We start from the raw sequence: 27127 nt of genomic DNA on the forward strand, positions 1-27127 counted from the left end.
TACTGCTCCTACTGCTTGTTTTGTCCGACAGACTCACCTCGCACACCTGTGTGACAAATAGCACACTCTAACACTAGATGTTTGCAGGATGTACACTGTGGGCCTCGGGCTTCTCGGTGGCAGACCGTGCATCGGACAGAAAACTCTGAATGCATATACAACATATATTAGCACCACGGCAAGATCAACAACACACTCAGCAAAGAACAGTGTTCATAAGGGCAATAGAATCCTTGAAGAGTCATTTTATGCCTCAAATAGTTTCTGTCAACAGGAAAGTGTTATAAAGACACAAGGGAAAAAAATGTGCTATTTTCTTGTTTGATAGTTTCAATGACAAAAGTGCAGGAGAGTTTAAATAACAGAGTTAGGGTGTCGCTGGCATATACCAACGGAAGAGTGTGAGCATGGCGTTCCAGTGGCAAACTCACACCCAGTGTGTGCACAGACACTGAACAATTTCATGGCAGTAGCAAAATGGTTTGTGGAGCTTTCTGAGGCAATGTGGGCTCTCGTCTTCTCATAATTCATAAAAACCTCAATGCACTGGGATATCATGACCAGGTCCTTGTCCCAGAACTGGGCCCCGTTTCACAAAGCTACCGTAGTGCTACGACTGTCGTAAATCTATGTTACAGTATAGGAGATACGACAGTCGTAGGATTACCATAGCTTTGTAAAAAGGCCCTGGTGCCTTTCATGGTCCAGGCTTTCAATTCCAACATAACAATGCAACACCACACACAGCTGTTTTGACATGAACATTGTTGTAAATGTGGGTCTTGATGCCATGGAGTGCATTAACCGCAGAATATTCAAGAACACTCTGAACAGTCTACACCAGGATCTGGCTTTGTATTTACAGTGACAATGAATTAAACAAGAGTCATCAAGAGATGACAAATTCTCTTTAGATAAATCCTGCCCAAACTGAGCCTCCATCACTGTTGTCATGAAGAAGTACCTGTTACCTACCGACTCCCTTGTGAGGTGGTGGTGATGTGGAGATGAACTTGAGTATGTGGGCAGCCTGGTTGTGTAGGCCCCAGCTGTATAGCAGGTTGGAGTACGCCTTCTTGTACAGGTCGTACTGGGACCACATGGTGGGGTCCAGCATTCTGTCAACCAACAGACACACACTGTACTGTACATTAGGACTGACATCCTGCAACACCCTAGAAACAATTTCTTAAACCCTTCACTCTTCCCCCCAAACTGACCCTATTTCACTAGACCTGAACAAAACACAAATGCTTACTGTATTTACATTTTTCTGCCAGTTTATTCCATTCCAGTTTGTAGCAGACTGAGCCACTGATACCTGGTTTAGAGTCATATCCCCCTAAAACACCTGTCAAAGAGGGCTAGCTTCATTTGTCTTTATTACTTGCTCCCAAATGTAGTCTTATTGCACTAGTGTTATATATGATCCATTCAGTGCCCCTTGTAGACAAATCTTTAATTCATGTTTGTTTGCGGTTCAATGCTGCACTCCGTCCGCGTGCGTGCATGTGCGTGTGTGTGTGTGTGTTTGTGTGTGAGATGCCAGAAATGGGCTTCACACATTGCACCCATGTGGGGAATCTAACCCAGGTTTTCGGCATGATGAGCGAATGCTTTAACCACTAGACTACCCCACTACCCCCTTTTTTTGGTAGGGAAGCTGAAGCCGTGTGCAGCATCAGTATAGAAACATTGCATTTAACCCGAAATGCTTGTTTCAGCATCTCTGTTGATGCAATAAAGCTAGTTTTGTTTGTTTTGAGTTGCATGTCAGTGACAGTCTGTTGACAGCAGCTTCCAGTGCACAGTGTGGCTATCGGTCAGCGGGACTCACTTGCAGTTGTTCTCATGTTGTTCCTGCTCCCACTGTGCTGCCTTCTCAGCAGGGTCTGGCTCATCCAGGATGCGGTAGTCGTCGCAGCTGTCAGACCAGCTGTTGGACCGCTTGTTCTTCAGTACAGCTACATAGTATACATACTCACCATTATACATGGTCAGGACTTAACACTACACAAATAGGGCCAGTCATGTATCATTTCCAATAAAACCAATTAATTTCAAATACAAGTACTACTAATGCTCTAGCTAACAAGTACATACAGTTAAAACTATCTTGAACTCAGTGCAATGAGTACTCATTGGCCTAAACATGCAGTTTCTGTCTTTTTTACTCATAAGGAAATTTGAGTTGGCTCTCACTGCTCGTACTTATATTCCATAAAATATAGTAGAGCACACCAAAAAGGCTTCATACCAAGAACCTATCTCGGACATGCAGTTCCATTAAATATGTTTAGAGAGAGGCTTCATGGTCTGCAGTTCCTGTCCAGGATCAGACAGTGTAATTACTGTCATTTGTGAATACAACATTGTGTTGTACAATTAGTGGAATCACGACCTGGTAGGCTGATTTGCCATACTTTGCATCCTCTCCAGTATAAAGCCCCCTCCTGACCAATGTAATACTCATACGCCCTCAATACAATGACTGAAAATTTACATGAGAGTCTCTACAAACTATATTTGACTTTTACACAATAAGGCAGCTAAGCAGAAGAAGTATATGATTGAAACGCTTGTTCACTATTGCTCAATCTCTGAAAACAAAGTAACTTGATCGTGTACATTTTTCTAAGTGCCTGAGGCACTTGTTATGGCAAATATCAATATTTGTATTATCATACAAAGTAGAAGATTTTTAACACTAAAACCCTTGGACTGCCACAGATATTTAAACCAGTGGTCACTACACTGAAATCTGTCAGTATCATCTCTTGAAAAACTGAATCTAAATTAGTTTTAAGGAAAATGATACATGAACCTCTGACACACGTATAAAGATATGTAACATTTCATGGAGGAACTGTTTTCTTTAAATACACTAAAACAATCTTCAATAATTGAAAAACAGATAACTGAACATAAACTGGGTCTTGTCTATAGAGGAAATCATTACATCTACTTGTTATTGATAGTATTGTATCCCAACAATATAATAACAATACTTGGTGCAGCGAAACCATTACATGCACCACGCCCTGTGCAGAAGAACTACCATAACCTCAGACTGGATCAGGTCCCTGGCGTCTTTATGGAAGACATTGCTTCAGCATCTTTTGATCACATATCCCTAATGCATAATGATGAGGAATTCATTTCTTAATGGAAGTTCACTATGTACGCTGGAGACTGATCCAGTCTGCATCTCCCCCATGCATCTAGGTAGTAAATGTGCTTGATATACTATTAGCTTTACAACTACACTTAACTGTTGAATGTCTTCAGTTTGTAACACAATAACAATATCAAGTTGAATGAGATACAATAACTGTCAGAATAACAGAAATAATTATGTTCCTGAATCATGTAAAATGCATGAATAATTAAGGTTAATAGGTATGATTTGTTTAGTTTAACCATGGATATTTCAAGCACTTTGAGCAAGCTATATTTCATATTAGTGTACGAACACAGCAATACAGCACACATGTCAAGTATAGGGTGTTTGATAGGCTTGATGAACTATACATCAACAATGCAGATAGTCTTGTTCCACTTTCAGTACAGGATAATAGTTCACCAGATGTAGGATCACAAGACAAGTCCATGCAGCTAGATATGGTACAGAACATTCTTATTCATCTCAAATATAATGTCCATTACCAAGGCTTTATCATTATTCTAACTGATTTGTGTAAAATCATATCCCTCCTGTTGTTATAACTGAAATGATATCTGATATCTGATTTGAAACAAAGGAAAGTTGAAGACAAACATGTCTTGGTACACATGTGTACACTCGGAACAATGGTAGTGGGGTTTTTTAAATTTGACATCAAACAAGTTTCACTGGGTCTACATACAAACTCTAGGCTCAAATAAACAAACACAAGGATCCTACAAACAAAGAAAAAACAAAAACATCATGAACAAACACATGAACAAATATTTGTTTTCCAATCCATCTGGTTGTTGCAACTTCAAACAATTTATTTAAAACAATCTGGTGATTGTAGACTACGTTTATACTTGCTGATGGTCTCCAACTGTCTATTGTAGATACCATATTCAAGGTAATTAGCACCTGACTCACTTATAAGACCCCATCCTTGTTCAAAGATTTAATTTATCTGTCCCTTTGAGACCTGACTTTGAAATCTACATCACAAAGCTGAGAGTACAGGTCCATTTTTCCGTTCCATAGCAAAAATCTCTGGTCCAAAGAAAATTCTTGAAAACTGTATCACATCTACGAAAATTCATCCATTTTACCCAAAATATTTACAGCAATTGCACTGCATTCATTCAACCTGCTGATGTCATACAACATATAAAGAGAGACTTTGCAACAACCTATGTCATAACCTCAGTTTTCAGCATATTGTTGGTCTATTGTTTAACACCACACTCAGCAATATTCCAACGGCCTGAATATACCTCCAGCTGAACCAGACAGGCAAGTGATCCAGCGGCCTGAATATACCTCCGGCTGAACCAGACAGTCAAGTTATCCAGCAGCCTGAATATACCTCCAGCTGAACCAGACAGGCAAGTGATCCAGCGGCCTGAATATACCTCCGGCTGAACCAGACAGTCAAGTTATCCAGCAGCCTGAATATACCACCAGCCTGAATATACCTCCAGCTGAACCAGACAGTCAAGTGATCCAGCGGCCTGAATATACCTCCGGCTGAACCAGACAGTCAAGTTATCCAGCAGCCTGAATATACCTCCAGCTGAACCAGACAGGCAAGTGATCCAGCGGCCTGAATATAGCGGCCTGAATACCTCCGGCTGAACCAGCTGAACCAGACAGACAGCAAGTGATCCAGCTGCCTGAATATACCTCCGGCTGAACCAGACAGTCAAGTGATCCAGCGGCCTGAATATACCTCCGGCTGAACCAGACAGTCAAGTGATCCAGCGGCCTGAATATACCTCCGGCTGAACCAGACAGGCAAGTGATCCAGCGGCCTGAATATACCTCCGGCTGAACCAGACAGTCAAGTGATCCAGCGGCCTGAATATACCTCCAGCTGAACCAGACAGGCAAGTGATCCAGCGGCCTGAATATACCTCCAGCTGAACCAGACAGGCAAGTGATCCAGCGGCCTGAATATACCTCCGGCTGAACCAGACAGTCAAGTGATCCAGCGGCCTGAATATATCTCCAGCTGAACCAGACAGGCAAGTGATCCAGCGGCCTGAATATACCTCCAGCTGAACCAGACAGTCAAGTGATCCAGCGGCCTGAATATACCTCCAGCTGAACCAGACAGGCAAGTGATCCAGCGGCCTGAATATACCTCCGGCTGAACCAGACAGTCAAGTGATCCAGCGGCCTGAATATACCTCCGGCTGAACAGACAGACAAGTGATCCAGCGGCCTGAATATACCTCTGGTTGAACCAGACAGGCAAGTGATCAACATCGTGAGCAATGACCCAAACATCTGGGGAGCAATGACCCAAACATCTGGGGAGCAATGACCCACAATCAACCAAACTACTGAAAGGGTTTTGCTTGACCCAGATGGTCACCCTTCACTGCCAGCAGAGGTTTCTTAGAACCTACTCTAACCTGAAATCCCCATGTGATTAACATAAACTGAATTTGTTTCGAGAGCCAGCACATGTGTAGTGAACCAGCGTATTTGTGTAATAGACTAGTATAATTGTTGAACCCTCAAAGCTCAGGGCTTTGGTACCATACCTTAACATTAACTTACCACTATCTTAGTGCTAAGAGAGCTTCGAAAATCTAGACCCAGGTCTATATGTTAAAAAAATCTGTAGAAACCAAATTAATTCTACTATTTTAACTAGTATTTTAAAATAAGAATTACAAGAAGATTAGCTAACAGGCTAGGCCTAATGCCTCTTCTCATGAAGTGTATGCATAAGGTGGACCCTGCTCTGTGAACTTGCAGAACTGTGTGGAACCCTAACGCCCAGCACAACTTACCCTGAATATGGTACAGGCTACTATGATTATAACAAACTCAAATGGAACAAAAATATTAGTTTGTTCTAACTGAAGTTTGTTACACGCATTTCAACTAAAGTATACATGAAGTGGTTGGAACCAAACAACAGTTTGTGGTATCTGTCAATTTATTCTAAATGTGTTTGTTATAAACATAGTTCACTGTACTTCTTCTGCTGTGTTGTATTTGTGTTAATTGTTCTTAAAAGAGACTGATAAAAGCTGAAAACTGAAGTGAGAAATACAACTGAACGACCAACTTGTATGCACATCTGACATACCTTGTTTGAAAAGTGCGGAGAGGTTTGGATGTGAGGCTACCTCCGAGAGAGGACCGCCCCCATGTGCAGTGGGGTGCTGGGGGCCTGGGTGGCCCATGGGGGCCTGGGACTGGGCGTGGCTCTCTGGACACGGGGAGGAGACACTGATTAGTCAGCCCTCGGAGGGATATTGACAAGTCATCAGATAACATCAGTAGTTCCCCATTTCTTGGTTCACAACATTTAACATTAATAAAATTTCAACCAATTCCCTGTAGTAACTTTCATAAACATTTAGCTAGGATGTGTTTGGAATAAAATATAATTTTAAACAAACACATATTGTCAGTATATAATGTGATATCTCTTGATGGTCTAAAATCAGAAATTTAAAAAAAAAAAATACATAAAGAAGAACCAAGAAATGAAGAAGCTGTATCTACTAATGAACATGACAAAACAACCTGTTAACTAAACCACAAAATGAAACCTAAAAGTCAAAGGTACAAAAACCACCAAAGAAAGAAAGTCCACAAAGCACACCAAGCCAAACAGTGGGTAATGGAGAACCAGACCGAAGGGATACAGGAGTGCAGGGGACAGAGAGGGGACAGAACACTTGCTGCATCAACACTACATTCAGCCTACAGCTACTACATGCTAGCCATCATCTGGTCCTTCATCACGAAAATATACAGCAGCTCATCTGGGTTCTGAGTCTCTAACTAAGATGCAGTCATCTGGAGTAAAATATTGGGGAACACATGCTATGAATGTTGATTTCTGTTGTATGTTATAAAAATGCAACCTGAATATCATTAACTTACATCAATATTAGATAATCAATTGTCATAGAAGTTGTTACGAAATTTCTACCCAGAAAATACTATACTATAGAATAAAATGATTTAACATTTTTGGGTCTTATGTAAACATGAATCACGCTTCGCACCCACAAAAAGTTAAAACTTGAGCTACTTTCCCAAAATATGTTGATAAATATTTGTGAAAAGAATATATTTGTTTAATCATCTTTACATGCTAGAGAAGTATAAATATATGGTTGGTTTAAAAAATGAAATCCCACATAAATTCTCTTTTTATATCTGCAAAAATTATACATTTGATGACACTGACAAACTTAAACACTGTAATTATATAACCACATACAGCAAATATGATAAAAATACAGATCTGAAATGTTTAAATGCTGTGCGTGCGTGAGTGAGTGAGTATGGGTTTATGCTGATTTTAGCAATATTCCAGCAATATCACAGCGGGTGACACTAGAATGGGCTTCACACATTGTACCCATGTGAGGAATCAAACCCGGGTCTTCGGCGTGACGAGTGAACGCTTTAACCACTAGGCTCCTCCTTCGCCCTGAAAATTTGAAATGTAAACTTTTCACGCTGAAGGGCAGTGATGATGGCAACTTGTGAAGACATCAGCCTAATGTGTTATATTTACCATTACAATATGGGTAAAACTGTTTTTCTCTACAACTGATAAATTTAATTGTGACATAGGTACCATGTGTCAGGCTGACAGAACATACAAAACAGACTCAAACAAAGTTTGTTACAGATCAGTCAAGACACAAGAATTCAGCAATCCATTTTTTCGCAATTTCTTTGAATCCATGAAACAGAAAGGTGATAATGAAAAAGCCAGTTATTGCTAACCCAACTCAGAAAAGCAAAGGTGCAAGTTATCTGGCAAGGAGAGGGCAAAGGGAGGTAACTCTCAGCACACCCTACAACTTTACTCAATGGCAGATAATTCTGTGTGTATAACCTAAATTACATTGTATATACTTTAAGGTATAATGCATCAATGGATGTCATACTTATAAATTTCCCCCAAGGAAAAGAAATGTCAAAATGTGTTCGCAGTGCTACAAACACATATATCTTCACACCATCACTGATGTTTGCTTGCAGACATTATTGAAGTGAAAAATATGCTGATATGAAACCTTCTACATCAAAAAGCAAAATTCATCTTCTCATAGATCTTCTCTATGGAGCACCTCTCTGCTACTTTACTAAATGTTGTTACATGTTGTATCACTTTACTAAATGTTGTTACATGTTGTATCACTTTACTACATGTTGTATCACTTTACTACATGTCAGGTGCCAGACAGTTTGTGGCCCTCCATCATCTGTATATTGATGCCTAAAACTTTACTTCAGTGTAAGAAAGCTTATGCTGTTGTTAGCAATATACCACTCATTGTACAGCAGGAAAACACCAGAAATGCTTTCCCGCATTGCAGCCATTCAGGAAATCTGTGTTGCGCATACACATTTAACCACTTGCTTTTTTAAAAATATTAGTAGTCTGTGAATATGTTTGGTTTTCCATTTTTCAAACAACACGCTGACGTTCAGTCAGCAGGAGGTTCAGTCATCTTTAAACATAATCTTATTACTGTAACAGTTACTGTATAAGTTCTGTTATTGAGCTTCAATACAACATTATGCAGCAACAAAACATACCTCTCAAACCTAATTTTGAAAATCAATTATGATTCATGATTCATCAATTTTTCATTTATATGAACTATATTTCTCCATCCAACTCCATAAATGAGAACTTGAACCTGACAGAAGTCTGACTCATGCATAATCTTGATGTCCCCATGATGATAAACAGTTGTGACCTGGGAACACACCATACAGCCCTAGAGGAGGAATACAAAGCAGAAGCCCTGGTGAAAACAAACCACACGTATTAGTGATGAAGAATGTCTCATTCCAAAGATACATTCAGTGTTCTTTCTCATCACATCACATGCCTGTTTTGTAGTAACACAACAAATCTAATCTTTGTTCATCAGGTACAAACTTGATGAAGTCTAAATTTTAACTAATGTTGTAAAATCTAATAAAACAATTTTTGTGTCAAAACACTTTATCTATAAAGCCCATTAAAATGACAATCTACCAACAACAACAAAAAAAAAGGAAAAAAGAACAGAAATTTTTTGCTTAAAACTAATAGCAATCTACATTAGAGAGATTGAAAGATATCAAGACACTTCTTCATATGCTAAACCAAAAGCCAAATGTATTCAATCCCAGCCTATCCAGTATGTATCACACAGGGTGGTATGGTCCTTCTAAGGTTATGAAGTTGACATTTAGCGTCAAGTCTTCCTATCAATGTTGTTTCCCTGACACAGATTCTGTAAAAGTGTAGTCCTGATTTTATTACATGTCCTATCAGATGAAATACAACCTGAACTCCACACTTGAGATGTGCATTACAGAATGGCATTCTCAAGGACATCATGACAATTTCTTAAAATACAGGAACTTTCTATCAACTATATGTATTATATATACTCAGTATATTCATAATTTGCTCTCCACTGAAACTTTGAATATTGAAACGTCGCACTGACAAATGAAAGAAGTTGTTATCAATAAAGTTTGTTCAATATTGTACGTACCAACTGTTAAAATGCCACTCAGAGAAATGCAACTTGAAGCTGCTAGGTGGGTGTAATGTTTACTTGTCAATCAAGTTCTCAGAGAAACCAATTGCCACCAGGGCCTGCTAACATGCTAGCCTCTTGAATAAGATATCAGCTGCAACGTGGGTTGAAAGACTAACAGAACATATACTGGTTTGTTAGTTGTGCATACACATCACACACATATATTTCTTTTTTCAATGGACAAACTGTGATGGAGAAGTTATAATTGATACCGGTACCACTTAATTGAATCAACCTCACCAGGTGACATTGGAGGAGCAAACAGTTGGTTCGCCAGTTCGGGAGATAACATTTCATTAAAAAAGAGAATGATTGAAGTGTCTAGAGTTTCTCATGTCATTTCTGATCATTTAAACCCTCACTCAACAAACGCTATAAAAATATTCCCTTCCTTGAAGGTACCTTCCAGTGCACTTTAGCGTAGTTAGTATACAGAGAAGCTGTTGTTATAGATAGAACAAGCAGAGATTGAGAGACCATGCCTTCTCATTTTCATAATGGTATATGTGTCATAATCAGCATGGAATGAATACAATGATAGAATCCTCAGTATCAAACAGGTTTAGAGAGCATCAGTTTAACTGGTCATTACTGACTTTATCCCTGTCTTGATTTACTTGATTTTCTTCATTATGACACTAGAAGTACAAGGGCTTATAACAAAACAAAGGCATTATTATTGAATCATGCTACTCATCCAACTTCAAGCAACTTAGAATCATCTTCATCAGAATTCTTTTCGGTTCATTTTCTCCACAATTTTGAATTTAAATAAAAAAATAAATGCCTCAGTTTGACAAATTAATTCCATTGTTACAAAAAAGTCCTTCTGGCATTATGACTGCATCCACAATAGATAGACACATTACATCGGTACACATTACATCGGTGAACAATACACTGTGACTACCAAGTTACCAAGCATAAACTCATGCATACTGTGCTGCAATAAACCATGAAATGAATGATACCGGCATGGAGCTAGGAAACAAGGGCCTAGGTTGACAGAACACAAATACAAATGGCGGCAAGCCCTTGCTGGATCATGACTTACTAGCTTTGAATCCCTTGAGAAGGTTTGTGACTGAGGAGACGGTATGATAGGGGTTGTACTGTGAAAGAGAAGGGTACAGGAGTAAGACAAGGAGGCTGTTAAGCCTGTTGTCTTTCTACAGACATTGCACACATTTCCCCCATTCTTTGGACCCTATGACAGTTTCACTCAAAACCTTCCTGTTCGTTTCAAACATTATTTTTACATTTGTCTATATTCATTTGAAGTTTTGATGGGCTTTTAACCTGATAAACCAAAATATCACACAAGATTCCATCCACATCTCCCCTCCTGCTGTTGGTGACTCAGTTATACTCAAACAAGGCATCAACTTCCTGTTCTAATTATCATTTGCTGAAGCAAAACAAAAGCTATTGAAAATTAAAACAGACAAATCAATATCCTAATTCCACAGAAAATATCCTTTCCAAATTTGGTATTTTAAGTAAAGTTTCACATTTTTACAACATAGTGGTAACCTGAATCTTAATCATGTTGATACAAAAAAGCTGTTGATGGCTAATCAGTCTACCACAGGCTCATTGCTGTCATTGGTGAGACAATTTAAAAGTCTAACACATCTAACATGATCCCCTAAGCTATATATTTTTGCACACATCAGTTCTGAAAGGGTTTATAAATATCAGACAGGAACAGGTTTGATCCCCTGTAAGTCTAATCCCCATGGTAGTGCACAATGTCAGCAGAAGGTGCCGGTTCCAGCGCAAGGTTAAGCCACTGCTGATAAAGCAGCAAGGTGTTTCAAATCTCTCTCCCCTCGTGTTATGGCTGAAACAAGACTCCATCAGCATGTTTAGACAAAGCGAAGTAGCACAGATAGACACCTACACAACCAGGGAACACTTAAACAGCCTATATAGTACAATATACAGTGGTGCTGACCGGGAAGGGGAGAGAACACACATACATTGTGGGGACACACTTAAGGCTAAATAATGAATACAGCACAAGCAAGGTACGAAGCTTGAGTCGCTAGGTAAAACAAAGCCTAATTGAGAATTCACCATCATTTGTTAGACTTGTGTTATCTGTAAAACCATATTTAAGAATAACTGACAGTATCAAATAACGATACATCAGACGATAATGCTTGGTGACTAAAATTAAAACATGTCACAATGATTGGTATAATGTGAATATTTTCCATTATTCTTTGTTTCTGTCGATTGTTTTTATACAATGATAAAATAGAATAGAAGGAGTTGTTTGCTGAATATTGATTTGGGTCTGAAAGCTAACTTTGCTACACATTTTTTTTTAATATATGAGCTGTGTGAGCCTTTTCAAGTGTACTCAAAAGCGATTCTGTATACATGGTCAGTGGTTACGTGCAGCTAGAGAGTTAGTCAGCTGTATACACATGGCGTAAGTGTCCACTTACCAAGCCTACGTTTATAGCCTATATTGGCACAGAAAACAGGCACAGGTATACACAAGTTAATACACAATAAACATTCAGCATGGCAGACATGAATATAGGAACCATATAAAATACTCCTTGTCACAATCACTGATATTCTAATATTGTATTTTTCATCCTTCTTCAAAAACATTTTTATCACACATTTTGTTTTCTATCCATAAATCAAATAAAACAATTTAACTGGAAATTGTTGAAGTGAACTGTTACTTTTATAAATCTGTGTATATTAAACAATTTATAAAGTTTCCATGTGGTACCATCTTGAATGAGGTGTTATGCCCGGTGTTCTACACAAGGCTTCGTGGACACTACTGCTACACAGAACATTACGACATAGAGACAGCAGTATCTCGTGCTGTGCCTAGCTACATATTCTTGTTTAGTTTAAGAAGGTACGTAATCACCACCACCACGGTTCAGGAATCTAAATCAATAATGTAAGATAATATGTAAGTCTACAAGCTAAAGAAGTGGTAAAAATACACAGAGTAATGTTCAAAACAAAAACAATGGGCCCTTCACCACAAAGTGGTTAGTGCTACGACTGTCTCGTAGTCTGCCGTCAAGTCAACAGTGGTAGCTGGAATAAACTTTGTGGAATAGAGCCCACCTACAAAACAAGCCTGACTTTCATCGATTGCTACCCCATGGTAATTCATGTTCACAGCACATAGCAAAAGGTTGAATAGTTCATTGATTCTGGCTTTCAGGTTTAGAATCTGTCAATGTGCAGTGTGTCAGAGTGAGGTCAATCTTTAGGAACCCACCTGTGGTAATGATGGTGCAGCACAGTGAGAGTCACAGACAGCCATATTCCAGCTCTATCATGGCAGCCAGCGTGTAATACATCTGGACCAAGAGGACCAGTGACTAAGGGCCATGATTCCCAGTGTTTGGTACAATGCAAAAACACTCACACACAAAAACTGATCATCAATTTAGTCAGTTTTCAGGGCCAGCATCAGGTTATGGGGACGTATTCTGAATCACATGGTGTACATGGGATACAATCAGTGAGCTTTGGTTTATGCTGCTATCTAGCAATATTTTGGGGAATCAAACCTTGATCTTCAGTGTGATGAGTGAACACTTTAACCACTAGGTGAACCCATTGCTAAGATACATGGACATTATCCTCCGTGTGTCAAGAGATAATGGTCATTGTGCACCTCAAACCTAATTTACTATATACGATCCTTATATAAGTTTGCTGCAATTTAGGCTGCCCAAAATGATTTGTAACTAAACAGGAAAACAACTCATGCCCATATCATGCCCTGTGTCACGGAGTATATAGACACTGATGTATCTGATGTATTCATCATGTGTACGAGTCCTCTGGTTCTACAGGGTGAAATACTCCAACCTACACAAACTATCAGCCTATCAATGAACTGTTCAACTCTCTCGTTATTGCAAGCTGTTACACTGCAAACTGCCTACTTAACTACAAACCTTGACCACAGTCCTGCAAGAAAGATGTCTTCAAATATTAACAAAAACATGAGCAGATCATGGACCAACTCACAACTTGCTTCTCTGTTGTCAGAGAGTAGTCCTGAATCAGTGTCTTCCTGGTTTCCACAATATTTGACTCCAAGAACAAGTGTTAAAATACTGTTTCCAAGTTTCACACACTTGATGTTTCCACTTGTTCATGATATTACTGACATATTTTCAGTTTACAATTCAGGTGACTTACAAATTTGGAATCCAAATTCAGTTACCCCAATTCCAGATTACATCCTACAATCAACAACAGACGGCCTGTTGCAGCAGAAACAACAAAAAAGCAGGTGTTGTGAGCTGGTCATCAAAGCAGACCCAATCAGAGAGACAGGTGTAGACACTGAACCTAACCATGTAGGAATGCCGAAACAGATTTCCAAACCCTCGATCATTCAAACTGAACTGTTCTGGAAGAACCCTGGGGAACTACCTATATCTTCCGATTGTTGGCAGATAGACATGACATTCTCCCCTGGGAAGTAATGTTGTCTTTTCTATGTTTCAAAGTACCAAAAATAACCTCATCTTCATCCAAATGGCAATAGTAGTGACAAATCTGTATCTGGTTCTCGATGTCTCTCTGATTGGTCGATGCCGGATAAACACTAACGAGTAAACACAGTCAGGACTTACGCAATAAGCTCCACCCACTATCTGTGCTACTTCCAAGATATGTAATGTTAGCATCAGTCTAGATAAACAACAAACGACTAGCATTCAGTCCACATCACAGCACGGGAAAACTTGGTAAAATATCATCATTAGTCAACATTTTACTTTCAAAAACTCAACAAAAGTAATGAAACATTATTTCCATTGTTTCTAGGTAATACCACATTTAGCTTCTTCTTCCCAAATAAACATGGAAATGAAAACATTTCATTCCTCATTTTGTCGAAATTTCTTTTACTTCATATCTGTTTTTCCATCAATAAATCTGTTAACCAAATTGAAAATGGAGTCATTGACTCTCACTGGACAATAAATAGTTTGCAAGGTAATACAAATGTAAAATGTGCAACTACAAATTTTTAAATAAAAAATCCAAATACTATCTTCTAATATTGATTCAATAGCAACAATGATAAACTGTTAACAAATGGGATCCTCATTCCTGTCTAAGACAAAGGAATACAGAAGCACTCCTAGGGTAAGTACAAAACAAACAAAAAGCAGCAGTCAACAGCAGCTGTATGATGACAAGATTCAGTTATACTAGAATGCATCGCGAAACTTATCAGTAACAAAATGACATCATTATAACATCAATCATATTAAATAGCTTTTTGGCAAAAATCATTCTGACTCCATTAAGTAGAAATCTCTTTGGATGAAAATCTTAAGTATAAAACTTCAAATAGTTTAGTTTTCAAAAGTAGTGTCATAACAGATTTATCTAGGATTCCAAACTAAGAGCCCTTAGGTGAAAAATGGATACTTTTGATATTGAGAGGTACATTACTATTTAATTTAATACTGCATTAAAAATAATAATGAAACATGTAGTATCAAAGCATATTACTCAGCATCATAGTATCATATCTTTCAGTCTCCAAATCCATAAGATTAGTTATAACAATAACAACAAGAATTGGGAAATATTAAGTATCAATATTGGAATTTGTACTGCATTTACTGCAGACTTGGGGTAAAATATCAGCAGTCTCTGAGCAGGTCTACATAAATCTGTATGTACAGTGTTTTAGGACTCTAAGACACGGACGGTAGAGGATGTGGGATGGAGCTTACATTTGCAGGTGTGTACTCCAGGGAGGTCTTGGAGGCAGATCTGGCAGCAGCAGCAGCGGCGGCGCGGTGGACGTCTTCCTTGTTCCAGAACACGCAGCACAACATGGCCAGTGTCTGCACATCATAGTTACTGCTGTAGTGGTCCAGCCTGGAATCAGGGAATCTTGGTCAGTCTCAGGAGTGAGTGAGTGAGGGAGCTTACTTCATAAAGATTTACCATATACTTAATTCTCTCTCTCTCTCTTGCACGTATGCACATTCACGATGCACACACACACACACACACTCTCTCACTAGGTCAACAGGCCTGAATAGGCCAAATCATATTGAAGAGTGGGTCGGCTGAATACCCACATAGTTTTGAGCAGCGGCCGTCCAAAGGCACACATTGCAAAGGGTCTGCTGCTGGTGGGAGTAGGACTTGGGTTGAGACTGGCTGGCAACATCACTGACACATAGTTCCAGATCTGCAAGGACAACAGGAGCACTGCTACAGAGTGTCAGTACCCAACACATTCACTTAACTAGGTTATTGCTTTTAAGGACAGTTTTTATTTGTTAAGGCATGTAAGCTTGACGTGGAAGGAAAGCCACAAATGAAAGAGATCACACGTGTTACCACTAAGGGGCATAACTCCGCACATCCAATTAGATAGCCTGAGAAAAGACTGAGACCACGCAGATCTCTGGTTATCTGGCATGGTGCTGAAGATCTGTTACTCCCTTTCTGTAGACCATTGTCTGAGTGGAGGTACCGACCTGTACAAGATCCTTCCGTCCAACAGTGGCAGCAGCAGCAGCATTGTGACTGCACATCCCGGGGATGTCGGACAGGTCTAGTCTACAACACATACGGGACAATAATCGTCAAAATATAACCATACTCAGGATATGGGATTTTTTACAAATCACTTAAATCTTGACAAGTATAATTAAGCAAATACAATCTGTCAACAATCTTTAACAATCCTTTGAATTTGACATAAGACTAAATTTGACATAAGATTACTTTAATCCCTGTTAATAAAGTACTCACTGTCAATATTGGCTATATACTGACTGCTTTTTCATCCATTGTCAGTTGGAAATGCCATTGATTACCTATTCAAAGGTCATATTGCAGAACTATTGCTACAAAAACTATACTTAAAAATTTACTTGACAACTCACTTATAATTCTCTGCTAGTTGCTTGTTTACCGTCAGCAGTGCTGACACATCGTACACTTTGACAGGGGCCACCTTATTTAGTTTCTTGGCTGCCTTCTCTGTGTCCCTGTACCGTGACTCGGACACTTCACGCACACGGGACCTGCTGCGTGTCCGGTGCCGCTGAAACAGATTGTCATCAAACATGCTAGTAGAGTTGGAAGTCAAATTACGGATTAAAAGAAATTCAGCAGGAGAATGTTGTTCCAATCATATCATGGTGGAGAAAAAACAAATCAGTCTGGGCCATGAATACTTGTGGACATAAGCAACACTCCATGTGGGAGATTGTCATACATTCAACTCCAGGGCATGCTGAACACCAGACTCTCTATATACAGCACACACAGGTTCCTGGGAATAATGCCAGGGATTACCCACTGCAGGCAAGTTCCAGCATCATGCAGCTTCAACAGACGTATCCTCATCCGTCCCACCTAAACATGTATGACTTGCACTCTTAAAGAACATGAAGAGTTCAAGCCAGCTGCATCAGTTGTCAAAAACATTGCCGGTACAAGTACTCTACACATATACGCTCACATTCATGGACATACAGGTCAGAATAATATTTTGTATCCAAGGTCTAATATGTTAATCTTGCCAATCGCAAGACATGTACATGTGTCACTTTAATTCTTAATCACAATTTGCCTCCAATGAAGATATTTTCAAGCCTGAATCCATCCTTCTTTATGACTTCCCATCCCCTGTAACAAATCTAAGTTTTCAAAGACGATCTGCTCTCACTCACTATGACAAACATGGGGACCTGATGTTACAGTGTGTCTGCATGGCTAGTGAGGTCCCGGGCTACCAAGAAAATTGTCGTAAAGAAAAATGATCCTGTGGCAATGAGATGCCATTTCTATTTGAGCAGTCTTCTGTACATACACAGTGCTGTAGCTAGATGGTCTGGTATGGACCTTGGCATCATGTACAAGCTGACTAGTATTCCAAACCACTTACCCTTTCCTTGTACGTATAGAAGTCACTGATTGACAGGCCCTCGTTGCTTGGTGTTGGAGGACTGCGCGGAAAGAAGGGGGCAAACGGTGTTGCATTCTGTGATGGTCTCGCAAAGGCAGCTAGTTCGGACAGAGCTCTGTAAATAGATAGAGGTTGACCTTGAGTCCTGCTTGCTGTAGGGTGTTATAGAACTATGGGACACTGAAATTTGGATGCTATACAGGGAAGACAATTCAAATTTGAATTAATCACATTTAAACTCTTAAAAGTTTTGTGCACAGCACCATGACTTGTACTAGAATCCAGAAATCTTACTTGGGTGTGGGCTCTGTTCCATCATGTTTCTTCATCACAGCGGAACGGCCAAATATCACCAACACACCTGCAACACACAAAATTACATTAAAAGATTTTCCAACAAAGTGGGATTTGTCTTGGGCACACGTAATCAATGGGAACCTACAAACAGAGCAAAACTATGCTCTGCTGATCTTGGGCACATGCAATCAGTGGGAAGCTGCAAACAGAGCAGAACTAAGCTGGATATGAGTCCATGCAATCCATGGCAACCTACCCACAGAGCAGAATCGAGCTCCACTTGTCCTTGGGAATGGAACGCTGGAGTCTTGGAAACTGCCGAAGCTGTACATTGGATAAATGGGCGTAGTCTGCATCATGTTCTGCTGCTGTGTCAGGGGGAAGGGAATGTCAAGGTCAGGTGTCTTCCTCTCAGTTTTCTGTAGAAGAAAAAATACTAGAACCAACATATTCTGATACATTCTCCCTCCCAGTACCGAGAAAAACCGACAAAAGCTGCTGCATATCACATGTCTGAGATTCTAAAGGAGCAGCATGAATATGGATGACCCTGAGATTACTGTCACAATATTGTATCTCCATTGGCCTACATGAGTCTGAAGCATGTTTCCTTGGTGAGTCCAAGACTTACAGTGAGAGTGTCCAGCTCTGTTATCAGCTGGCGGAGGCATGGCTCGAGGCAGTTCATGTTCCGCTTTACATGCTTCTGGGATGTATCTGTCAGCACCTGCAACGCGATGACTCGGTTAGCATGAAGCACTTTCATTCACTTCAGGTTCGGCGCAGTACATCATGTGTGGATGTAACCCACAATAAACGCGGACCAAGGTGTAACACTGAAGGTGTAACACTGAGTGAGTGAGTTTAGTTTTACGCTGCTTTTAGCAATATTTCAGCAATATCACGGCAGGGAACACCAGAAATGGGCTTCACCCATTGTACCCATGTGCGGAATCGAACCCGGGTCTTCGGCGTGACGAGCAAATGCTTTAACCACTAGGCTACCCCACCGGCCCGTGTAACACTGAAGCCTACACTGGCCATGGTTTAAAGCAAAGAACAAAACAATAGCCATGATTTTTAACATACTGAAGATTGGTGAAGTAGTATACACAATAGTGGAATGGGACCAGGCCCTTCCAAAGTCTTTATAAGAATCTCATTTTCTCTAGGGCTACCCATTTTTTCAGCAACTATTTTTTTTCGACCCGACACCAAGGTTGCTCGAACTTCCAATTAGACATATGGAGTTGCTACAGTATACAGGATACACTCCGACAAAAACAACTGTGGCAAAACAAATTGCAGCAACATTCCAAGAAATGGGCATTCGGTGCAGCAAATCGATCGCACACCACCTCCTACTGGAAAACACGGACGACAACGACCGTGTCCGATATCTTGGTGGTAGACTATCTCGCCGGAAATCTCGGGGAAACCCACCTGCAACCACTCTCCGGTCTTCCAGCCTTTGTCGACGACCTCTGCGTGTTTGGCTATCTATCACGCAAAGACATCGTGCAGCACAAGGGAAGCGTCCAGTGTACAAGGGGAGAGAACGGCCACGCGCAAAAAAATCGGCGGACTACTCCACTGGATACTACGCACAACCTACAAAGAGCATCCGAAGCCACCAAAATGTATGCGACACTTTGGAAAATTAATGGAAAATTAATCCTTTGGAAGGACCTGGTCCCGTTCCGCTATTGTGTATACTACTGGTGAGTATTCACCTTGAGGGTGATATTCTTACCTTGATGAGCTGTTTCTGCATGGTGGCATCAAGGGTGCTGTGGAGGAACTGGAATGATGGTGAAGCATTGTTTGGGTAGTCAGGGGGGAAATTCAGGTTGAGGCTTACTCTCCTCTTGCCGATCTGTGCTGTCACTTTACATACACGATTAATTGCGTCCATCTGTAGATGAAATATAAAGTGACATATATTCTTTTTGTATGTTGTTTAATGCCACACTCAGCAATTTTCCACCTATGACAACAGTCTGTAAATACTGAAGCCTGGACCAGGCAATCCAGTGATTGACATTATAAGCATTAATGTACGCAATTGGGATAGGATGACACACATCGTCATACAAGTCAGCAAGCCTGACCACCTGATCCCATTAGTCACTTCTTATACGAGTGAGTGAGTGAGTGAGTGAGTGAGTTTAGCAATATTCCAGCAATATCACGGTGGGGGAAACCAGAAATGGGCTTCACACATTGTACCATTGCGGTGAATAGAACCCAAAAGTTTTAACCATTAGGCTACACCACCACCCCTGATCAAGGTGAACCATGATGACAGCTTCCTGTAACTGACTGACTGAGTTTAGTTTTTAGTTTTACGCCGCTTTTAGCAATATTCCAGCAATATCACGGCGGGGGACACCAGAAATGGGCTTAACACATTGTGCCCATGTGGGGAATCGAACCCGGGTCTTCGGCGTGACGAGACAACGCTTTAACCACTAGGCTACCCCACCGCCAGCTTCCTGTAAAGTGCCCCTTATATAGAGATGGAAAGATTACATACACGCCTTGTAGCAATATGGCAGCCATATCACTGTTGGGTGACACTAGACACATTTACCCATAAGGGGACGTTAACCCCTGTCAGCACTCCCTGAATACCAATAAGCCCATGTTAAAAGGCTTACCTCTTCAATGGTAACATGAGGAATATTCTTGTTGACCAAAGAAAACTCTTGTTGCAAAGTCTGTGGCTGGTTGGACATGATGCCTTGAACGGATTGGATAATGATTGGCTCAGACACTGTTGGGTTCTCGTCTATCGTGGATAGAGAATCATTGGCAGGCTCAAGAGGTGCTGGAGATGACTTGCACAGATCTCCAACCAGGTCAGGGAGGTTGTTGGTGTCATGGCCGCACAGCTGCAAACAGGAGAGATCATCATGAGATCAGGTCTTCCTGGAGATCCACATACAGAATGGAATTTCATGTTGAGAAACTCCATGTAGAGAAACTTTCTAAATTTACTGGTTTATAGATAATTTTTTTAACCATGGGCTGTTTGAAACAAAACTTGAAGGAATTCGTCTGGTTCAGTAATTTCCTAAACAATTAACATAGATTGGTTGAAATGCAAATAGTAAATATATTGGCATAGCTCAGATTGCCATACAGCATATACAATCTTCTTAATCTATGGTTAGTGACAGACAAGGCAGAGTACTTCTGTGGCCTAATGAAAGTGAATGGACAGATCACCACAACACATGAGACTGGCAGAACTCCTGGGACCACAGCAGCTGTAACTCCCATTATTCAACATGGACAAGGTCACTACTTTTGTGATCACATTTCTGGCCTAGGCTCCTTGTAGAGTGCTGTTCCTCCCTAGATATCACCTCATTAGAAACGTAATCATCCACAGTGCAATCATTAGAGGTGCATCTCACAAGAGGGAACAAATTCTTTACACTTCCTAAAATTGTAAAACTGTTTTGTGTTCTTTCTTTTCAAACAAGAGTCATCAGAAGATGACATATCCCCCGGCCCCCACATCTTTGAAAGAAGAAATCATCTGACAGTTACTTCAAGTCCAGCTTGATTTTAGACTAAGTGCAAATCGTTTCCATGGAAATCATGAAAAAAATAAATGACAAAAATCTGGAAATAGCAAAAGGCACCACTTCAAGATCTGCCTCATATATCTGCCAAGTTTTACTGAAAGATATTAAGAAGTTTTTGAGTTGTGCTCCGGAAACAAAACCTACACCTCCCTTTTGAGATTAAGTCCGAATCGTTTCCATGGAAACCGAGAAAATAATAAATCACAAAAATCAGCAAACACCACTTAAGGTTCTGTTTGATATATCTACCAAGTCTTGTTAAAAAATATTGAAAGGTTCTTGAGTTATGCTCCGGAAACGAAGCCCACCGCTCACTTTTGTGACTCCGAATCGTTTCCATGGAAACCGGGAAAAATAAAAATGCCAAAAATCTGCAAATAGCAAAAGGCACCACTTAAGATTTTGTTTGATATATCTACCAAGTTTTGTTGAAAAATATTGAACGGTTCTTGAGTTATGCTCCGGAAACGAAGCCAACCCCTCACTTTTGGGACTAAGTCCGAATCGTTTCCATGGAAACCGGGAAAAAATAAAAATGCCAAAAATCTGCAAACAGCAAAAGGCACCACTTAAGGTACTGTGTGTTATATCTACCAAGTCTTGTTGAAAAATATTGAACGTTTTTTGAGTTATGCTCCAGAAACAAAGCCCACCCCTCTTTAAGACTAAGTCCAAAACGCTGCAAACAGCAAAAGGCACCACTTAAGGTACTGTGTGTTATATCTACCAAGTCTTGTTGAAAAATATTGAACGTTTTTTGAGTTATGCTCCAGAAACAAAGCCCACCCCTCTTTAAGACTAAGTCCAAAACGTTTCCATGGAAACCGAGAAAAATAAAAATGACAATAATCTGTAAATAGCAAAAGGCACCACCTTAGTTTATGTTTGACATAACTACCAATTTTTGATGAAAAATATCGAACGGTCTTTGAGTTATGCTCCAGAAACAAAATGATTACGGACGGACGGACGAGGCGGCGACTATATCCCACCGCATTACATGCTGGTGGGATAAAAATAATTCACCGAGCAATTTCAGACAAGTTTGTTGTGTAAATATGTACTCAGCAATACTCCAGCATGACAGTGACCAGCATGTAATCTACATCTGACAAACAAGAAGACAAAGTCATCAATATCCCCCGCAATGACAAAATACTCTTCATGATTATGTCTACGAGTTACGATTATGTCAAATATTTAGGTGTGTATACAGAAAAGTGGAAGGAGAGTATTGAAAGGTTTTTACAGTTCTGCTGCAGAAAGGAGCACTACCACCAATTTCAGTCTAAGTCAAACTTGTTGCCATGGAAATGCCAAAAATATTTTCTTCAGAAATCCAAAACTACCAAAAGGCACCAGTACACCACCAGAACACCACCAGACCAATCTATGTGCCAAGTTTGGTGAAAAAACATTGAACGGTTTTAGAGTTTTGCTCCAGAAAAGAGCACAACCACCAATTTCAGTCTAAGTCGAACTTGTTGCCATGGAAAAGCCAAAAATATTTATTCAGAATTCCAAAACTACCAAAAGGCACAAGTACACCACCAGATCTATCTATGTGCCAAGTTTGGTGAAGAAATAGTGAACAGTTTTAGAGTTCAGCTCCGGAAAAGAGCACTACCACAATTTCAGGCTAAGTCAAACTTGTTGCCATGGAAATGCCAAAAATATTTTATTCAGAATTCCAAAACTACCAAAAGGCACCAGTACACCACCAGATCTATATATGTGCCAAGTTTGGTGAAGAAATATTGAATGGTTTTAGAGTTCTGCTCCGGAAAAGAGCACTACCACTAATTTCAGTCAAAGTCGAACTTGTTGCCATGGAAACGCCAAAAATATTTATTCAGAATTCAAAACTACCAAAAGGCACCAGTACACCACCAGATCCATGTATGTGCCATGTTTGGTGAAGAAATAGTGAACTGTTTTATAGTTCTGCTCCGGAAAAGACAAATGTGCATGGATGGATGGACGGACACACGCACGGACGGAGTCCATTTTTACACCCCCCGCAAAACGCGTTGCGGGGGATAACTAGTGCCTGGTATTATGGACAACATCCCACAAGTTGTAGGGTAAGTATGATATGCCATAAACCCAGTCAACAAGCCTGGTCACCTCATTTTTCACCTGCCCTGAACACCAAGCACCAGTTTCTATGGAACCTGTTATAAGCCCAAATCGCAATGGGGTTGAATCAACCAAAATATAAACTTAACCAACTTGATGTTATAAGAGAAAGGATAACTTCTAGAGTCCAATATAAAAGACATATACTATTCTTATTACTTCAAAGTCCTTTAGAAAACAGCACATAAAACATGTTGCAAGGCAAATGAGATGCCAATATCAAACATGCTTTACATGAATAAACAACTGTGGAATATGATGTATTATTCATCTCCTTATTGTACCATGAATAGCAAAAGCAATAAATACATGGCGGTAATAACCACCACAGGTGTACACAACAAACCATCACGCTTGGGTGTCTACACTATAGCTACTAATTGGATTCCAAATTACTGACAGATTTGCCCTATGAAATAACTCTAACTGGTAACCTGGCAGTGGTAATGTGGTGGTGGTGGGAGTGGTTGGGGAGCGGTTGTGGGAGAGGTGGGGATGATGGTGATGGTGGTAGTGGTGGTAGTAGTGGTGGTGGGAGTGGTAGTGGTTGTGATGGTGGGGAAGAAGATGGTGGTGGTAGTAGTGGTGGTAGATTGGTCATGATGGTGATGATGGTGGTGGTACTGGTGGTGGTAGTAGTGGTGGTGGTAGATTGGTCATGATGGTGATGATGGTGGTGGTACTGGTGGTGGTGGTAGTGGAGATAGTTATGGTGGTGGGAGTGGTTGGGGAGTGGTTGGGTGAACGGTAGGGATGATGGTAGTGGTGGTATTTATGGTGGTGGGAGTGGTAGTGGAGGAGGTGTTGGTGGTGGTAGTGGAGGAGGTGGTGGTGGTGTTGGTGATAGTAGTAGTTGTAGTAGTAGTAGTAGTGGTAGTAGTGGTGGTAGTGGTGGTAGTAGTGGTGGTGGTGGTGGTGGTAGTAGTAGTGGTGGTGGTAGTAGTAGTGGTGGTGGTGGTGGTAGTAGTAGTGGTGGTGGGTAGTAGTGGTGGTAGTAGTAGTAGTGGTGGTAGTGGTGGTAGTAGTAGTAGTGGTGGTAGTGGTGGTGGTAGTAGTAGTGGTGGTGGTAGTGGTGTGGTGGTGGTGGTGGTAGTGGTGGTAGTGGTGGGGAGTGGTGGTGGTAGTGGTGGTGGTGGTGGCAGTAGTGCTGAAGGTGGTGGTGGTGGTGTAATTATGGTAGTGGTGGGAGTGGTGGAGGTGGTGTAGATGGTTGCGGTGGTAGTGGTGGTGGTTGTGGGACAAAGGATTGAGTGAATGTGGTGAAAGGACAGAAAGATACAGTGGTTGTTGTTGCAGTGTGGGAGTGGTGGAGTTTTGATGCTGGTGGTGTTCCAGGTAGAGCTGGTTGACATGGTTGCAATGATGGCAGTGATGGTGGTGGGGCGGTGATATATTGGTGGCATGTGTGTCTGGTGAAGGTCGTGGTGAATAATGGTGGTGATGGTGGTCTGGAGCTTATAGTGATGTGGTGGTGATGGTTGTGGTGGCGACAGTTGTGGGATTGGTATTGGACAATCTGAAGGTAGTTGTAATTATGATCAACAGCATGAGGACATACAGTGAGTGAGTTTTATGCTGCACTCAGCAATATTCCAACTATATGGCAGTGGTCCAATGTAGTCAACCAGACAATCCAGATCAACAGCATGAGCATCGATCTGCGCTTAGTGGGAACCAATGTGTCCAAAGCTTGACCACCCGACCCTGTTAGTCGCCTCTTACGACAAGCATGGGTTACTGAAGATCAATATTCTAACCCGGACCTTCACGGGCGCAGAAAAATAGAGATGTCACTGCATATAATAAATTGGTTCCTCCCAAAGTAGGATCAACAACTGACTTAAAGGCACTATATCACACCACACTTCTCTAAAAATAAATAATGCATTTATCTCAATAATACTATCAGAACTCAGGGAAGCTACTATATAATTTATTCCAATTTTTTTTACGTATTTAGATTACAATATTAAATAGTGCATAAGCTCCAATATATATATAATATAGGCCAAAATATTGTCGAAAATGTGGGACATTGTGCCTTTAAGAAACCTCTTGTGACAATGACGTGGAGTTACATTTAACGATACAATAAATTTCACTGCAGAAGTTTGAGATCCACAATAAGCGGGCATACAACGTCTCATTGTTTTAAACTTGAATGCACTCATCAACACTGAAATAAGCCAGTGTATCTACTTGTCAGTGTTTGTAGGTCAGTACAATTGCAATGGTCATCAACATTATGACTAACATGACAAATATGCGGGGAAATGTCAAAAACAAGCAGAAAAACAGGAAACAGGTTACATGATAATTATTTGTGTAAGTGCTCACCTACATAATTTGCCATGTTTTTGGCATGTGTACCAGTATATACTGCAAGTTCACCATGACATGTAATTATGCTGCCATACGTGGATACAGTTATATGCAAACTTGCTACTGCATGACATGAACACATTGATCATTCCACCTTTTGTCTGATGTCTGCTTCATCAGCTGGTAATGTTCACTACATACAAGCTGTAGTGTGTCACAGGTGTTCCGTTGTCTCACAATGAAAGTTTACATGCCCAGGTATTCACCATTATGTACATAGGCGTTCATGAAAGTTTATTATTTCTTACCAGCATGTAGAACAGTTGCTAACCTTGACCTTCAGGTTCAGTCAGATGAACACAAGAGTATACTTAATATTTCATCCAACTTACCTCTTGGTCTGGATTATGAACTGTTAGCCATTACTGTAACACTACCGATGTCGAGGGCTCTTTACGCACCAACTGACACACATTACAGTCATGGTATCAATGTTCTTACAGTTTGACATTGTGGCATACTAGCGGTTGGTCAATCAGTATTCTAGATAATTAACTAGTCTCAGCCTTGAACAATCTTTAAATCATCATAAAAATACAATACACAGGAACCCAGAAATTTTGTTATTTAAAAAACAACAACATGCAGTAAACTAGATTTGCCAAACATGATAAACTTGCATATGATGTATTGGATATATTTATTTTAGGTACTGTGTGTCAGAATATGAGAATCCTGGATAGTGGTTATATCAGCAAAAGCACTGATACTGGTTGGTCAATAGGAATACTGATGAACACATGCAGGTATATTACCATACACAGTGGTCTGGAAGTAAAACCAAACATACTGATAAAAATAATAAATTTCATTTCGCTTCCAAATTTCAAACAGTTGGTATTGTTTATAGTGTTGCCATGGTAATGAGAATCTGACATCACTCATCTACCTCTGCAATGTAATTAAGCTGCAGTCATTTGACTGACCATAAATCTCCAACTGGGCTGGGGCCACCCATGTTCTGCTCACTATTACAGGCTCTGTTCAAAGCATTCCTCCTATA

General features: G+C 40.4%; 1 protein-coding gene across 17 annotated transcripts in view; it reads right to left on the reverse strand.

The window, feature by feature from the left end:
* Window positions 1-27127, reverse strand: part of LOC124255237 (GATOR complex protein WDR59-like) — an 81295-nt gene that overhangs the window by 648 nt on the left and 53520 nt on the right. Inside the window, exons 12-27 of one of the 17 annotated variants that reach the window (XM_046689081.1) lie at window positions 20668-20901; window positions 19761-19922; window positions 18639-18734; window positions 18264-18426; window positions 18005-18071; window positions 17690-17825; window positions 16683-16843; window positions 16272-16353; window positions 15867-15979; window positions 15513-15660; window positions 14397-14454; window positions 12213-12230; window positions 11836-11859; window positions 1838-1964; window positions 976-1118; window positions 38-145 (exon numbers count right to left, since the gene is read on the reverse strand). In XM_046689081.1, the coding sequence (XP_046545037.1) occupies window positions 38-145; window positions 976-1118; window positions 1838-1964; window positions 11836-11859; window positions 12213-12230; window positions 14397-14454; window positions 15513-15660; window positions 15867-15979; window positions 16272-16353; window positions 16683-16843; window positions 17690-17825; window positions 18005-18071; window positions 18264-18426; window positions 18639-18734; window positions 19761-19922; window positions 20668-20901 (1840 nt within the window). Of the gene's footprint in view, window positions 1-37; window positions 146-975; window positions 1119-1837; window positions 1965-6269; window positions 6393-8419; window positions 9442-10810; window positions 10869-11835; window positions 11860-12212; window positions 12231-13709; window positions 13723-14396; window positions 14455-15512; window positions 15661-15866; window positions 15980-16271; window positions 16354-16682; window positions 16844-17689; window positions 17826-18004; window positions 18072-18263; window positions 18427-18638; window positions 18735-19760; window positions 19923-20667; window positions 20902-27127 lie in introns of those variants that run through there. The other 16 variants (XM_046689080.1, XM_046689087.1, XM_046689079.1 and 13 more) reach the window with 16 other exon arrangements.

Source organism: Haliotis rubra, unplaced genomic scaffold (genome assembly GCF_003918875.1).
Source record: "Haliotis rubra isolate DU_JTF1 unplaced genomic scaffold, ASM391887v1 Scf599, whole genome shotgun sequence".
Classification (NCBI taxonomy): domain Eukaryota; kingdom Metazoa; phylum Mollusca; class Gastropoda; order Lepetellida; family Haliotidae; genus Haliotis; species Haliotis rubra.